The sequence below is a fragment of the Schistocerca nitens genome, chromosome 6 (genome assembly GCF_023898315.1).
Source record: "Schistocerca nitens isolate TAMUIC-IGC-003100 chromosome 6, iqSchNite1.1, whole genome shotgun sequence".
Taxonomy (NCBI): Eukaryota; Metazoa; Arthropoda; class Insecta; order Orthoptera; family Acrididae; genus Schistocerca; species Schistocerca nitens.
Genome location: NC_064619.1, coordinates 725,960,926 through 725,977,695, shown reverse-complemented (window position 1 = coordinate 725,977,695; position 16,770 = coordinate 725,960,926). Strand labels below are relative to the sequence as shown.

Below are 16,770 nucleotides of genomic sequence, written 5' to 3'. Positions count from 1 at the left end.
ACGTAAGCATCGTGTATGATCACCTGCATCCATTCGTGTCCATTGTACATTCCGACAAACTTGTACAATTCCAGCAGGACAATGCGACATTCCATACGTCCAGAACTGCTACAGAGTGGGTCCGGGAACACTGTTCTGAGTTTAAATATCTCCAAGCTCGTCAGACGTGACCATTATTGAGGATATCTGGTGTGCCCTGCAGCGTACTATTCAGAAGAGTTCTCCACTTCTTCGAACTCTTACGGATTTATGGAGAGCCCTGCAGGGTTCATGTCGTCAGTTCCCTCTAAAGTGCGCGTCATATATCTTGGCGGCCGAGTTTAGGTTCGTTCTGCGCATCTGACGTCAAAACATACAGTCAGCCAATGAACAGAGAACGACGTCGCCAGATCTCGACTGTAGTACAGAGCACGGACGAGTGTCTTCAGTTTTAGAAACGTTCAGTCATAAATAAAGTAATAGAACAAAAGCAATGTCTTGATAGCAGACTTTGTTTTTTGAAAGTTTGGAAAAACCATTCTTTATGCCAATTGCTTCATTTTCTATTAATTAATTAAACCAAACAAGCAATAAGACTCTTAATTCAGGCGATAGCAAGAAAAGGTGTTTGTATCAATTTCACGAACCGCTTTTTCGCAATAAAGAACAGCGGTAATTGTTTATTTCCTATTGTACTTCGACGAAGTACGAGTAATTCATAGGCATACCAACAGTGTTTGTCAGAATACTGCGTGACGGGTTAGATTCCTTATGGAGAGATACAGCAGCACGGGTTGCGTTAGCGTAATGCTTAAGGAGACAGAGGGTTACGTGCCCTCTGTAATAAAAAAACTGAGTCAATCGATCAACAACGAACATAAATGGATGTCTTAAGACGTCCGCCCCGAGCAGATGCAACGAACAAAAGCGAACAAAATGAGATTTAAAAAAAAAAAAAAAAAAAAAAAAAAAAAAAGAGGCGTTGGATTAGCAGGCGGTAGGTAACGAGTTCAAACCTTCTGCAACGCTAAATATTTTTTTTTTTAAACAATATCGAAGTGTCTTACTTCACGAATTTTATTCGTTTGAATGCAGTTTTTTGAAATTTCTAGTGCTTTGTCTCTTCATTAACCCTTTCGCTGCTGCAGTCACGTGCTCCCCGCATTCTGCACTGTGCGCGATTTTGTCATCACTGCACTGCTCGCCTGTGCAGACACATGGTGTTTCCACTGCTTTGACACACTTATCATTCGATTTCACAAAAACTATTTGGCCCAAAAATTAGATTTTTACACATGTTCTTGACTGATACCTTCCCCCCATAAATGACTTAATTTTGTTTCGATGTTCAACCCAGTTATTGTGCAGCATTAAATGTAGTAAACCATTGCACGAAATTTTGAAGAGTTTGCAGAGGTAAAAGTCCATAGCTTATACTTTCCGTATGGTCGATTTTAGTTGCCACAATGTTGAGAATGAAATGTGGACAAGGTACCTAAATTTCATATAAAATTTACTGTATAACAATATCTCATTTAATTTAAGTACCACATAGGTGTCGTATGTAATATTGAGAAATATTCCGTCTTTCGCGACTGTAATAAAAATTTTATTTACACCGGGCGCGTTTGGCTTTATTTTAAAGTACTTCAGTCAGTCAAAGGAAGTGGGGGGAAGGTATCAGTCAAGAAGATGTGTAAAAATCTAATTTTTGGGCCAAATAGTTGTTGTGGAATCGAATGATAAGTGTGTCAAAGCAGTCGGAAACACCATGTGTCAGCACAGGCGATCAGTGCAGTGACAAAATCGCGCATAGCGCGGAATGCGGGGAGCACGTCTCTGTAGCAGCGAAAGGATTAATGCGGCCGTGGTGGCTTTACTTCATAAATTGCGCGCTCCCCCCTAAACGTAAGCTTGCGAACATACTGTACTATGGCGCTGTTTCTCTTGGCGCGTGCGTCGTGTGCAACTGGCAACGCAGCAATCTCCCGCGTCTGGGCGGGCATGCGCGAGCCGCCAAGATAAAAGAATTCAACTATAGTACTACACTAGACATTTGTAGGGTCCGTGCCACGTCGTGTTGCGGCACTTTTGCGTGTTCGTGGAGGCCCTACACGATATTAGGCAGGTGTACCAGTTTCTTTGGGTCACCAGTATTGGTGATGTGGATTTATGTCTGCCCGCATATGCTGCCTTTGTGGTAGTATAACTGTACTGATTTATAAAAAATGCTGATTTCATTGAAATGTGCAATTAAAATGTCACTCAGTAGTAAATTATGTAAATAATATATTACGTAATTAGTTCAGCCGATGCACATCAATGAGTACAAATATTTGATAGGTTGTTCTCTTTTGGGCAATAAAACTTACGAAGTTATTAGTTATTTAGTAAACTTCCATCAGAATATCCTTGACATGTTATCTTCATAGTGTATCTACTTATTGACAGGTTCGGCCTTTTCTCCTCTTTAAAGTGGATATTCGTGCTTTACTGTGGTAACAGTAGTTTGTCCCACACGTTTACAAATGTGTACAAAGTCATTCGCGTCTTTGTGACAGCTGCCGGGCGGACCTGACGTCACATCCCGACAGCTCGCAAGTTTGACAGTTGCACACGGCGCCACCGACGCTGCTCCACGGTCAACACGGCCACCAGCCAGCCGCCAATGACGCACTAGCCTCCAGGCCGCAGTGCTCGTAACGCAACTGCCGCTCTCGACCAAAACGATCACCTCAACTAGCATACAGAATGTTGCGTCAAAAGTGCTTTTTAAAATTTCCACGTGCAAACCAGCAGCTTTCCAACCCATTTCTGGCATGGTTCTACAGCAGCTGACTGCATGTCTGATACTAGGGACGCTTTTGACGCTGTGGCAAAAAGAAAAAGACAGTCACAGTAAGAAGCTTGGTTCAATATAAGAAAGGGCCCTAAGGCCCTAATTCGATCAGGTTAAATAATAAACATGGTTACTAGAGATGGGCAAAACTGTTCTTTTCAGAGATTGGATCAGAACTGTTCACTCCCTGAAATGAATTAGCTGTTTTTCATGACTCACCACTCATTTACAAAAGAAAATAAATGAAAGGCACATTGCCCTTTAAACTTGGTTTATTCCAGTACTATACCTGTATTTTGATCTTATTTGATCCTATTTTGAAGTAACATAGATAATGAGTAAGAATTTTGTATTGTTTATTGAAATTTCCACGATATGACAAAGTTTTTGATTATTGATTTATTTTGCACTAGCGTGGTTTTTTGGGTGATCGGAAAATGTTGTAACTTGAGATTTACATTAACAATATATTTGGCTATAATGTATTAAAATTTCATTAACCTCATACAAATACATCGCAAGCCATATATTTTTCCTTTCGAAGACGCCTAAAATCGCAAAATCCGTACCAGAATAAGAAAAAAAAATATAAATTTGACTGTAAAACGAAAGTGCTGCATATAGCCTTACGCAGAATAAAACAAGGAAAATATTGGTGTATCACATTTTGCGATACGTTTATCGGTTCGCTCGTAATTAAAGCGTAAATTCGAGTGTCCATAATAAAAATCCTATAGTAAGAGTAGTCATCAGGAAACTAATCTAATCAGTTTAAACAAATAAAAATAAAATAAAAACAATTGATGTATACATAACATAATAATGTAATATGCATAGCGGTATTACTATGAAGAACAATATCCAGTGGGGGCAAACTCCGATGCAGAGGCGCTGAGTCGAGCAGGTCGAGCCGCGAGCTGTATTACTGCGTGAGCTGAGACCGCAGAGACCAGAGTGACACCAGAGTCGCTTTGCTCGACGCTCTGGCTAGAGTCGAGACGGTGGGGTGAGCGTTGAGCGGGCGAGTTCCGAGGGTGGGGGGAGCTCACCCGCTCCGAGACAAAAATTAATCGTCCGCTCCCTTGCGAGCAGGTTTTTGCAAGTAGTTCCTATGTTATCCGCTAGGTGGCTCTCTGTCCTGTTGCTGGCATCAACTGCCCAGAGGGCAGGACGTGCGACTGAAACGATCGCCGACAGAGTGCGATGCGAAGTTAAGCTGCGCCAGACACTGCACAGTGCACACGGCAGACGACGCACAGAGACGGCCCGGCATATGTGAAACACAAAATCCAATGGGGCACTGCACAATGCAGGCAGCCAAGGTAGAAGCAGGACAGAGGCCGGCGCTGGCTGTGTTGTGTGGCGTGCACTGTGCTCTGACCAGCAGAGGCGCTGCTGATATGCTCCGTCTCTCTCTCTCTCTCTCTCTCTCTCTCTCTCTCTCTCTGCCTGGGAAACGTTTGGAGCTACCGTTCTTTTTTTCTGAATCACTGATTGTTCACTCCTTTGAAAGATTGAACTCTATGAATTAGTTCAAGAGCGGATCCCCCATCTCTAATGGTTACATGGCGTGAAGACGCAATTTATCTGACGGTCTTCAGCGAAAGGCTAGATACGTGGCTTTTTTGAAAAGTGATGCCTCTTAATTTTTTATTCTGCCCTCGATATTAGCTGATGTATTACGTGTCATGCATATTACTCGATCGACTTACCCGCTTCACTCACGCAAACTGCAGCCCTAGGCCGCTAGAGTGGTCCGAATTCTAGCGCTTAACGTGCCGGTGTGTAACTATGTCGGTGAGTGAGAAACAGATTTCTGTAATCGAGTTTCGAATTGTACGAGTTTGTCCACACACGTATGACAACGCCAGACCACACACGAGCACTGCGACATCTGCAATAAACCGACGCCTTGGGTTCATTGTCATCGATCATCCTCCATGTAGTCCCTACCTGCCCCCATCCGACTTTCAACTCTTTCAGGACTTACAGAAAACCTTCGAGGACTTTACTTTTATAGCGATGAAGAGGAGCAAGCATATATGCCGTTGTCGCTAAGGTCAAAAGAGTCAAACATTCTACAGTGACGGTATGAATAAACTCGACTGTCGTTGGGAGAAATGTGTTCGTCGCCAGGGCGACTATGCTGAGAAATAACTGACATGAAGAATAAAGATGTAGAACATTAATAACTTTTTGTTTTATTTAAAAAGCCTTAAGAGTTTTCACACAAAAAATTCGGAGGCCCTACTTTTCAGCGGGTCCTTGTACAAGACTAAATACTCGTTTCCTTGTTTTCTTTTGCCTGTTTTAAGAATTTTAAGTCAGTATCTCCAAACCGTTCACGTAAGATAATTATACGAAAGATTTTGCTCCCAGTCTAGAAACAATTTACCGTAGATCGCTTGAACAACGAAGGGTACCTAGCGACTGTTAGAAGTCGCAGGTCTTTCCCGCTTTTTAAGAAGGGCCGTAGGACAGAAGCACACAATTGTAGACCTGTATCGTTGACGTCAATTTGCTGTAGAATTATGCAACATTTTTTATACTCAAGAATTATGACTTCCTTGGAGAAGGAAAAACTACTCTATAAAAATCAATATGGATTCCACAAACAGAGATCCTGCGAAACTCAGCTCGCTGTGTTCCTCCATTAGATCCACGGTGCCGTAGACAGTGGCGCTGAGGTTGATGTCGTGTTCCTTGACTTCACGAAGGCATTTGACACTGTCCCGTAACGCCGTTTACTGCAAAAATAGGAGCTTATAGAATAGCGGAGCAGATTTGCGACTGGATTCAAGGCTTCCTTTCAGACATAACACGTCCCTCTTAAGGGAACAAAATCGACAGATGTAACCGAAATTGCCGGTGCACCCCAAGGAAGTGGGATTGGACCGTTACTGTTTACAATGGTTATAAATGATCTAGTAGAAAGCCTCGGATGCTATCTAAGGCTGTTCGCAGATGATGCGGTTGTCTATAAGAAAGTAGCAACGCCAGAAGATAGTAAAAATTTGCAGAATGACCTCCAGAAAATTGACGAATGGTGCAGGCTCTGGCAGCTGACCCTGAACGTAAATAAATGTAACATATTGCACATACATAAGGAAGGAAATCCGCTACTGTATAGCTACACTACTAATGACAAACAGATGGAAACAGTACCTACCGTAAAATATCTAGGGAAACAATCTAGAGCGACCTTAAGTTGAATGATAACATGAAAAAAGTAGTGGGAAAAGCAGATGCCAGACTCAGATTCAAAGGAAAAATCTTAAGGAAATGTAACAGATCCGCGAAGGAAGTGGCTTATAAGGCGCTTGTTCGACCCATTATTGAGTATTGTTCATCTATCTGGGATCCCTGCCAGAGAGAACTGGTAACACAGATAGAGGAGATCCAACGAAGAGCGGCACGTTTCCTCACGGGATCGTTTAATCGGCACGAGATCGTTACGGAGATGCTCAATAAACTCCATTGGCAGACTTTCCAAGAGACGCGTTGTGCATCACGGAGAGATTTAATGTTGAAATTTCGAGGGAGCACTTTCCAGGAAGAATCGGACAACGTATTACTTCCCTCTACACACGTCTCGCGTAATGACCATTCGCGAGTGTAACAGGTTTAGAGGGATCAGTTAGTGATACAAAAAGTACCCTCATGCCACACACCATTAGGTGGCTTGCGGAGTACGATGTAGATGTTGATTTTGCAAATTTGGTTATATTCATACATATAATTATTCATATACAGTGGGTATTGAGCGTATTGGATCTTCTAGAAGTGTACTATTCTGTCCAATAGCATGTGTTCGTTAGCTTATAAAACGTGTTTTGCAGTGAGGTACGTATTCTGTATCGCTTTACACCGTCTATGCACCATTATTTTTAAGATATTACACATTGTAAAATAAAACAGGTGACAAAGTCGCCTAATCACTACAGATATTTACATCTTCAGATGTGATAATAATTTGCAATTAGTTTCGTCATGTTGTATAAAACTAGCTATATGCAATCTGAATGCCATGAAAATGGAATAAAATGTGTCAATAAAATATGCATCATGTCGTCTCGCCGGCCGTTGTGGCCGAGCGGTTCTAGGCGCTTCAGTCCGGAACCGCGCGCGACTACTACGGTCGCACGGTAGAATCCAGACTCGGGCATGGATGTGTGTAATGTCCTTAGGTTAGATAGGTTTAAGTAGTTCTAAGTTCTAGGGGTGTGATGACCTCAGAAGTTAAGTCCCATAGTGCTCAGAGCCATTTGAACCGTGTCGTCACATGATAAAGGAGGCGAGTTTATTCAATAAGATAAGTGGTAGATGTTTGCATGTTCTCTAACTGTTTTAATATTTGGTGTTATTTACTGGGAGAGAAGACGCCACTTCTTTATAATCCTTGTCCGAGTACTGTGGTATTGAACTACTGTGCCATTTATTAATATTATCAAAAGAAACTTAGCTCTGGAATTCCAGCAGTGAATGCCTCTAAAAGAAATATTGTCCTGTTCCAGGTACACGTCCATTTACCAGGATCAACGACGCTGTTTGACCACGTGCCAAAGGAGTATCTGCCGGATGAACTAGGAGGCACGGCCGGTCCTTTCGATAAATTTGCCTGTAAGTATACACAGGTTGAGATCGATTTACATGGAGAAAGAACATGAGAAAATCATACATTTATATCACATTATTTTTATAAGTTCAAGTATTTCACTTTAGACCCATAGTATTTCAGTTTTTTCCTCTTCTTCGGAGTGTGTGCCACAAATAATTTTAAATGAAGCCAACATTTCCCATCTAACTTAGTGAAATTTGTTAAGACCCCATTGTGGTCATGATACGTACCTCCAACTAGTTTCGCTTTATAGTGCTTACCTCTAACTTCAGATATCATGTCAGAAACCACAACTTATAAATTGCGTTTCTTACTGAACCACCTAGAGTTTAGGACTGATGGCGCAATAATAATTGTACTTATATATTCCAGAGTTAATACGGACGTCAAAAATTATGACTGACATGTAAGACCAGCTGTTGCAGTGTGTATTATTAAACAGTTCATAACAGTGGAAATCTGTAGAAAACACTTTATATCACCAACACGGAATGAGAATTTAACAGTGTGAATGTAAACTAGGGACACGAGACAGTAGTGAATATGATATTGGATGCGGAACATGCTGGAGATATTCTGGACGAGTTACGCTTTTAACAATTTATTAAATAAAAGGAAATATGTCTAATATTTTAGTTCTAGCTACTAGAGCCGCTGTAAGCTGTTTAAATAGCACAAATTAACAAAGACAGAAATAAATCTCACAATACGAGAACGTAAATAATCGTGGTCATAGCTCGAGTCATTTGCCACCCACCCAAGACTGGTTTAATATAAACTCTAAATACACACTCTTAAGTTACATATTCAATGTTCTTCAAGACATATACGTATTTTTAAACTTTAATCGTTCTGAAATAAAGGAAACCTGACTTTTTTTAAAAACAACAACAATCCATTTGCTTTGGGCCTTTGTCCCACCTCAACATGGGGTCAGCCTTGTTGCTACGGGTTTGACGATGTTAGTGTCAGAGGATGGCCAGATACCCTTCCTGACACCTCCCCGGACCCCCCGAGATGGAATCAATGTATCCCATCTGTCTGCGTCTAGTGTAAGCCATGAAACAGTGCGAACGTGTTGCAAATGTCTGTGAGTCATGTAACTGAGGCGGGACATGGGGATTAGCCCGGCATTCACATAGAGGGATGTGTAAAACCGCCTAAAAGCCACATCCAGGTTGGCCAGCACATCCGCCTGCGGATTCGATCCGCGGCTGACGCGGAGCGCAGCCACGAATCTTCCAGAAACGAGGTAGGTGAGCAGGTAACAGGACCGAATACTCCCAAACTGACACATTGTATGTCGTATTATTGACAATAATGCAATTATTTCTGCCACGTTCCTTATCTCCTTCCCCTAGCCCTCACATGTTTTAAACAAAAAGCATTGATTCACTTATGCACGTTTTGTGCGTGACCTTGAGCGGGACTTAGTCGTTGGCGATGTGCCGGCTGAACTTTATATGCTTTCCTTTGCCTGCTTGGTGTATTCATAACATTTAGAAATGCTACCTGCTTCAAACGGGAGGATTCGGTCCCATCGTGTTTCAGACCCTTGCGGTCTTGGGAGGATTCGGTACCGTTTTTCTGACCGCTGAAGGATTCGAGGCTGCCCCTCTTAATGTTTCGGCACATCCCTAATACGTGTTTCTTTATTTCACATGCCTTTGAAATGTTTAACCATATAGTAGCGTGATTAGGAGGCGAGCTATTGTCGCACACTGTAATTGTGAATCTGACCTCTGCAATAAGTTAACCGTATCCTCTCACTCTCTTGTGCTCTTCTGTACAACGAACTGATGAGACCAGAATCGTGCTGCAGTGGCTTGAGGAGCGTGGTAGTGAACACAGTTCCATAGCGTCCACCTAAAACGAACCCACTGCAACTCGATGCCGGACGCCTTCTCGTGGCCCGTAATTTATGGGCATTGCGTGACCTGTGCTTAGGCATCTGGTTCAACAAACCACCAGAAACGTATCAAGGAGTTGTCTTATCCATTTCAAGCACATTTAGTGATTTTACCTTTTGATACAATACAGTCTCACCAGTATTTCACAGTGTTGTAATTAGCTTTGAGCAATCTATGCTTGCATTGTATATTCTAGACAAAAAATTGGGAATATTACGTCACCGCTTGCGACGTGAATCTTTTGTCTAAAGGTGGCCAACAGCTGGTGGAAACAGGTTACGACATTGTGACATGAGCATATGCATAGTAAAACAGGATGTGCATTTTTTCTCCCTATTCCCATCAATTGAAACATCTACGCCGGGCGTTGCGGCTGAGCGGTTCTAGGCGCTTCAACCTGTAACCGCGCGACCGCTACGGTCGCAGATTCGAATCCTGCCTCGGGCATGGATGTTTGTGATGTCCTTAGGTTAGTTAGGTTTAAGTAGTTCTAAGTTCTAGGGGACTGATGACGTCCGATGTTAAGTCCCATAGTGCTCAGAGCCCTTTGAACCATTTTTGAAACATCTACATTTGGTGATAGATCATCTCATAATTGTAGGTAACTGACTGTAATTTCAGCTTTTCCTTTGAAATATCCTAATATCTTACCAGGTCACTTAGCTGGTTCTGCGTTCCTCTCGAGGTTGGGTCTACAAATTGGAGGTCCTGGCCGTGCTGTTCAGTCTAGAGACATTTTAATCGTACAGTAAGCACAGAAAATTTAAGCTAGAGATTTACAACCATGTGTTAAGCTGCGGTCTGAATCCTCCCAGAAAAACTGATCAGATAGTTCATTCGGCAACCGTACGGTGCGCGAATATTCAGGTAGCAGACGGTTTAAGTAGAATGTTTGAATAGAAGACTGAGGAAGGTCACCGGAATACCTCGGTGTTGGGAAGTCAGCCCCAAAGCATGACCTCATCCTACGCTACTTCCCAGCCTTTTCTTGGGGAATTAAACGATACTAGGAACAGGGCGTGGCCATCTCCAAAACGAGTAAGTATGTAGCGGTGCGGTTTCCCCGACATAATAATCAACACATGAACTATGAGTTACGCGTTTCTGCTTACATTTGGTACAGTATAGCTTTGGTGCCTCCACTTCTAATGACGGGACGGTGATTAACGCGTTTATATCGTTCCTGTTTGACCAAGTACTATATCGTTGGAGTCATTGTAGAGGAGTCTGTAGTAATAAATCTATTCTTTTCATAAACAAAGGAAATTGACGGGTTTATCCATTGTTCGCTATAGCTTTGTGAAGCCTTACCTTTGTACATATTTACTTGTTCTACATGAATGTGGGGTGGCCTATCTTAATTGCTTCACCGGTATACCCCTGTTGAAAATTGCGAATACCATATTATGTACAATTTGTAAGGTTACCAATGCTACGTCTCGATCGATACGAGAGCAAATACAGCCTTAGGTGCGACAACGCATGGTTAAGTGTGTCTGGTTTCAAGTATGAGTTTTACAGAGTTTTACGCCAAATAATAAGTGTCTTGTGTGGAAAAATATTATCGAACAAGCGATGTTTGCAGCAAAAGAGAGAATTGGAACGCTTTGATGCACGAACCGTAAACAGGGTGGTGTCCGCTTCATCGCAAAACACCGTCACACAACACTGTTCGCTGTGGGGATCGCATTTAGGGGGAATGACAGGGTGACGGACGAAAATACTGCTCAAATTCAGGACTTTTTTTGTCTCCGTACAGGAATGTAGTAGACAAATGAGGTTCCCTGCAATGGATAAAGCATACATTGGAGTTTGTATTGGTATTTTTTTTTGTGAAAAATATTAATATCTTCACTGTGTCATTCGTATTTTCCCGAACTAGCTCTGAAAGGAGGCAGATCGACGACTGTAGCTGTAACTCCAGTTTTGGTTATCTGAGAGTTGAAATTAACGTGTCACACTGATCCTTGCAGACGTAATTTTAGTTGATCGTAGGGATTTGATTAAAAAACGGGCGAAATTATAGATATTTGACAGAAATAACCACTTTTGGACCCCTCTTTTCCGGCCGAAGGAGATACTAAAAATCAACATAAAATATAGGCTACGGTGAACTGAAAAGAATTAAATTTGCTTCAAGGTAGACCAAAAAATCATTAAATTTGGATGGAAATTGTAGCGTGGGCGACGACAAAATTTGTGAAAAACATGGTTTTGAGCAAATTATGTTTAAAGTTTGACAAGTATTTATCGTGTAAAAAAGGGAGCAAGCTTGACTCTTAATGATTATCGTCGGTGTCTGGTCCATGGTAACTGTCGCCTCGGCTAGTGGATGGCCGTTTTCGTCCTCAAAGTCGTTTTAGACGCAGAGCGCATCGCCGCTGGCATTTCTGTCTTCACAGAATCGTCGCATTTTACCGGCGATTTTGATTTGAAGGGCATTTGCCACGTGCATTAATGCTGTATGGCCAACATTGAGTAGACATACGGCCAAACTTTAAGCAATGTTGACAATTTGGCTTCAGCTGGATGTCATTTTTGGAGCGTATTTCAATATGAGACTATTGAAACTTTCATTCACATTTTGAGCAAAACAACCCAAACAACGTTCCAGTAGATCAGGGTTACTCAAACGGGTATAAATATGGAGCGTGACCGCAGAACCGGTTCTCTAACGCCGAGATGTGCCGTGCACGCTCGGCTTAAAAGGCTCACAGAATCGTTACATTTCGGAGTTCGCACATAATATTTCTCCACTGTATATACATTCGAATTCCAAAGTAAAAAATTTCGAGATTTTTCGACCGTCGCCCTGTCCTTCCCCCTTAAGCCTACGCTTGACTTCCTTCGCTAAACTGTTGCGCGCGGCTGTTTCAAATAGTGTGAACGCACCTTAAAAGATTCAGACATGAATTGATGACAACGCTTTGGTGTATCCCCCACAGAGGTAGCCAGTAGAAAGAAAGCTTTGTTCGAGCGCATACAAACGCACTTGCAAAGACTTAAAGACACCGATAGAATTCCCTGTCGTTTTGCTCGGCATTCTGGTTGCTCCACGCAACTGCATCGTACGATACACTGGAATGGAAATGTCAAGTCATGTGTTGTGCCTCAAAAATTTAGTTTCTCGATTAAACATTTACTTATCGCATAAAAAATTAAAACCATTATTTTGGAATCCACGTATATTTTCCGGTACCCAGATTTTGTCATTCGATTATGGGCGAACTATTCGGTAAAGGAAATGGTTTTCTGTGTGTCTTACAGTCTCATACAACAGTTTGGTAATGAATTGGTTTTGCTTTCGCTGTTGCCCATAGTTATAGTGATATTTCGAAATTAAGTAGAACACAGCGCATATTTTGAAAAGTTTGCTGTGAAAACTGTAGTAAACTTTTTTGGAAGCTGACTATTAACAGCCGCCAAGTAATGTATAAAACGCATGTTTGACCATCAGCTGTTTTTTATTTATTTAAAACCCAAATATCGACCGGTTTCAGTCGGAGACTATCCTCACGAAGTATGGTTAACGTAGTTTAAGCCACAACATGACATCTGTGGTTACTTAAATAATGGCCACGTGTGATATGTACCGTACCGCATGCCATTTATTCCAGCATGACACACACGACTTTTAAAGGCAAACATACTAATAACACGCGTAAACAGAGCAGAACAGATCAGGGAGTCCTGCTCTGTTTATGCATGTTATTAGTGTGTTTGCCTTTAAAAGTCCTGTGTGTTATGCTGGAGACGGCCGGGGTGGCCGAGCGCTTCTAGGCGCTACAGTCTGGAGCCACGCGACCGCTACAGTCGCAGGTTCGAATCCTGCCTCGGGCATGCATGTCTGTGATGTCATTAGGTTAGTTAGGTGTCAGTAGTTCTAAGTTCTAGGGGACTGATGACCTCAGAAGTTAAGTCCCATAGTGCTCAGAGCCATTTGAACCATTTTTTTTGTTATGCTGAAATTCATGGCATGCGCTACATACGGGGTGTTGCCATAAGAGCGTGCAAAGCTGTAACAGGACATAGAGAATACTCCGTTGAACGATTGGAGATAGGGAACCTGGGGTCGGAAGAGCCAGCTGAACGGTGTATGGAAGTAAACTTGTGTATCACTTCGACTAACATTAATGTTTTCCAGCTTATTTACGACTAACGCGTACTGTGCTGTTTATTTGCATGTACATCCTTTATATCCTGCACGGAAGCAAGGAGGACGATCCTGATTACGAAGGAGTCATGATCCAGGTTTTGTTTACTTTGCTTGTCCATAAGATGGCTCTGTTGTATCGTATTTACAGTGTCCAGTGACAGAATGTGCTATGAATCAACGACGGGCGCGTTCCTCACTCAGCGTTATTCAGAGATGTACAACACAATACACTGGAGGAGTGCCGGTACAGTACTTCCTGGTTACTGGACTGGAAGGGGAAGTCCTATTCCACGACCTGCGAGGTCACCTGACCTGAATTCCTTTGATTATTTCCTAAGGGGACATCTAAAGACACTTGTGTATGAGGCCCCAGTGGAAAGGGAGAAGAAATTAGTTGCTAGAATTGTAGCTGTCTGTGACGTGATTCCAAACACACGAGGGATATTTGACAGGATGTGTCAGAATCTTCTTCGCCGATGTCATGCTTACACTGTGGTTGATGGCCGTCAGTTTCTGCACATTTTGTAAGACACAGTACAAATGGTACATTCATTGTTTCCATGATGATATTTGCAGTTAACTAATGTAAGTAAGAAAAGTACGCAGTAATGTGATTTTATTCCCGTTGTGTCCTTAAGCTGGCTTCTCCGACCCCAGACTCCCTGTCTCGAACTGTTCAGTGCAGCATCCTCTACGTCCTGCTAAGTTTTTGGTCGCTTTTCCCAAAACACACTGTATGTTACGTGGCTATCATTTAAGTAATGGAAGATGTGATGTGGCTTAATCTGTTTTAACCCTAACCCGTGAAGATGGTCCGTGACTGCAACCGACAGATACTTGGGTTTTAAATAAAAAAGCAACTGATGTTCAAACATGCATTTTATACAAAAACCTCTAGTTACTGGCCAGTTTTTACGTTTGGTGCATTTTAGGTTATGCAATACTTCGTACCAAATGTGGCTAAAAAAAAAAAAAACTCCAAACAGGCCTTGAAGGTACCGACCGGCCGCCTTGTCATCCTCAGTGGTCACCGAATGCGGATATTGAGAGTCATGTGGTCAGCGCACTGCTCTCCCGGCCGCTGTCAGTTTTTGTGACCCGTACCGCTACTGCTCCTCACATTGCCCACGAGCACCCCGCTTGCCAACAGCGTTCGGCAGACCTAGACAGTAACCCATCCAAGTAACAGCCAGGCCCGAGGGCGCTTAACTTCGGTGATCTGACAGGAGCCAGCGTCACCACTGCGGAAAGGCCGTCGGCCACCAGATGTATCCAAAATATCGAAATTGTTTTTAACGGTGAAAGGAGAGCGATATCTCTTTCCAGTGTGATATATTTGGAACTTGTCTGTGGCAACACGACTGTCGCATAGATAACCATTGAATCACGCGACATTTATGACAATGTGACGTATAGCATATTTTGATCACCTACATCTACATCTACATTTATACTCCGCAAGCCACCCAACGGTGTGTGGCGGAGGGCACTTTACGTGCCACTGTCATTACTTCCCTTTCCTGTTCCAGTCGCGTATGGTTCGCAGGAAGAACGACTGCCGGAAAGCCTCCGTGCGCGCTCGAATCTCTCTAATTTTACATTCGTGATCTCTTCGGGAGGTATAACTAGGGGGAAGCAATATATTCGATACCTCATCCAGAAACGCACCCTCTCGAAGCCTGGACAGCAAGATACACCTCGATGCAGAGCGCCTCTCTTGCAGAGTCTGCCACTTAAGTTTGCTAAACATCTCCGTAACGCTATCACGCTTACCAAATAACACTGTGACGAAAAGCGCCGCTCTTCTTTGAATCTTCTCTATCTCCTCCGTCAACCCGATCTGGTACGGATCCCACACTGATGAGCAATACTCAAGTATAGGTCGAACGAGTGTTTTGTAAGCCACCTCCTTTGTTGATGGACTACATTTTCTAAGGACTCTCCCAATGAATCTCAACCTGGTACCCGCCTTACCAACAATTAATTTTATATGATCATTCCACTTCAAATCATTCCGCACGCATACTCCCAGATATTTTACAGGAGTAACTGCTACCAGTGTTTGTTCCTCTATCATATAATCATACAATAAAGGCTCCTTCTTTCTATGTATTCGCAATACATTACATTTGTCTATGTTAACGGTCAGTTGCCACTCCCTGCACCAAGTGCCTATCCGCTGCAGATCTTCCTGCATTTCGCAGCAATTTTCTAATGCTGCAACTCCTCTGTGTACTACAGCATCATCCGCGAAAAGCCGCATGGAACTTCCGACTCACCTTACAGGGAGTGTAGTTGCTACCTTCAGACATGTGGTTCGTAGACCTCCACACACACATACGGTTTGACAAAGGAAGAAAATAATTCCACATTGGTTTCAGGTGTCTCTATGTGTCCACGCATTTTGGTTCTAAGTAACTTCATCCGTTTTTCTCAGTGCAGAAAGTAGCAACTGAGACACATTTATGATAACACAGGTACATGTGTAGACCACTCACTTGTAGCTATAAATTTTCTACGAGACTGAAAAATTAAATTTCCCTCTTTATTCCAGATGAATTCATCAGGAGAGCGGAGAAGAAGCGAGACTGGTTCGTGGAGCAGGACCGCTACACCTCTGACGAGAGCAAGAGGCCTGCAGACAGCCACCACCCCGACGACATGTACGGTGTGGCGGGCTCCTTCAAGAAGCTCTCAGTCGACTGACGCCGTCACAGTTCATTTTGTAGATTCTGGCACTTGTGATAGAAAATTGTGATGTATACGTCTCACGAGAGGTCTTACTATAGATTACAGGGACCTCTGTTACCACACTGCACTTTCCGTGTAAAGCTTTCGTCTGTCTCTGTTTTGAAATGTGGATGAATTCGGAGAAAGTAATATTTTGTTCCATTTTTTCTTTTATATTCCTCTCCACTTTGATGTTTATTCACATGCTACAAATAAACCATGTATACTTCGGAAGTGTATCCAACAATCAATCAAAATTTTATTTCATATGTTTCATACCCAAGACATCCGTAAACAGTTCCGTGGCATGAGTCAGTTTATATGCTATCATGATCAGTGACCTCTCTGATTCTTACACGTTGAGTGTTATTACCATTTCGTTTTGCACAGTTCCATCGACTTGTGTGCTGCGGCGTCCTGGACACTCGTCATCTTCGACGTACTCAAAGAGTTCTTCAAAACGTTTTTACCACTCGTAAACCTTTGTATTACACATATCAGACTCACCAAAAAAAGTAGTACTTAACATTTCAAATAT

The 16,770-nt window shown here is 42.6% G+C and overlaps 1 protein-coding gene across 1 annotated transcript in view; it reads left to right on the top strand.

The window, feature by feature from the left end:
• Positions 1-16,479, top strand: part of LOC126262196 (retinol-binding protein pinta-like) — a 73,667-nt gene extending 57,188 nt beyond the window's left edge. Inside the window, exons 6-7 of the mRNA XM_049958611.1 lie at positions 7,333-7,438; positions 16,057-16,479. Of these exons, the coding sequence (XP_049814568.1) occupies positions 7,333-7,438; positions 16,057-16,208 (258 nt within the window). The 3' untranslated portion in view covers positions 16,209-16,479. The remainder of the gene's footprint in view (positions 1-7,332; positions 7,439-16,056) is intronic.
• The last annotated feature ends 291 nt before the right edge of the window (positions 16,480-16,770 follow it).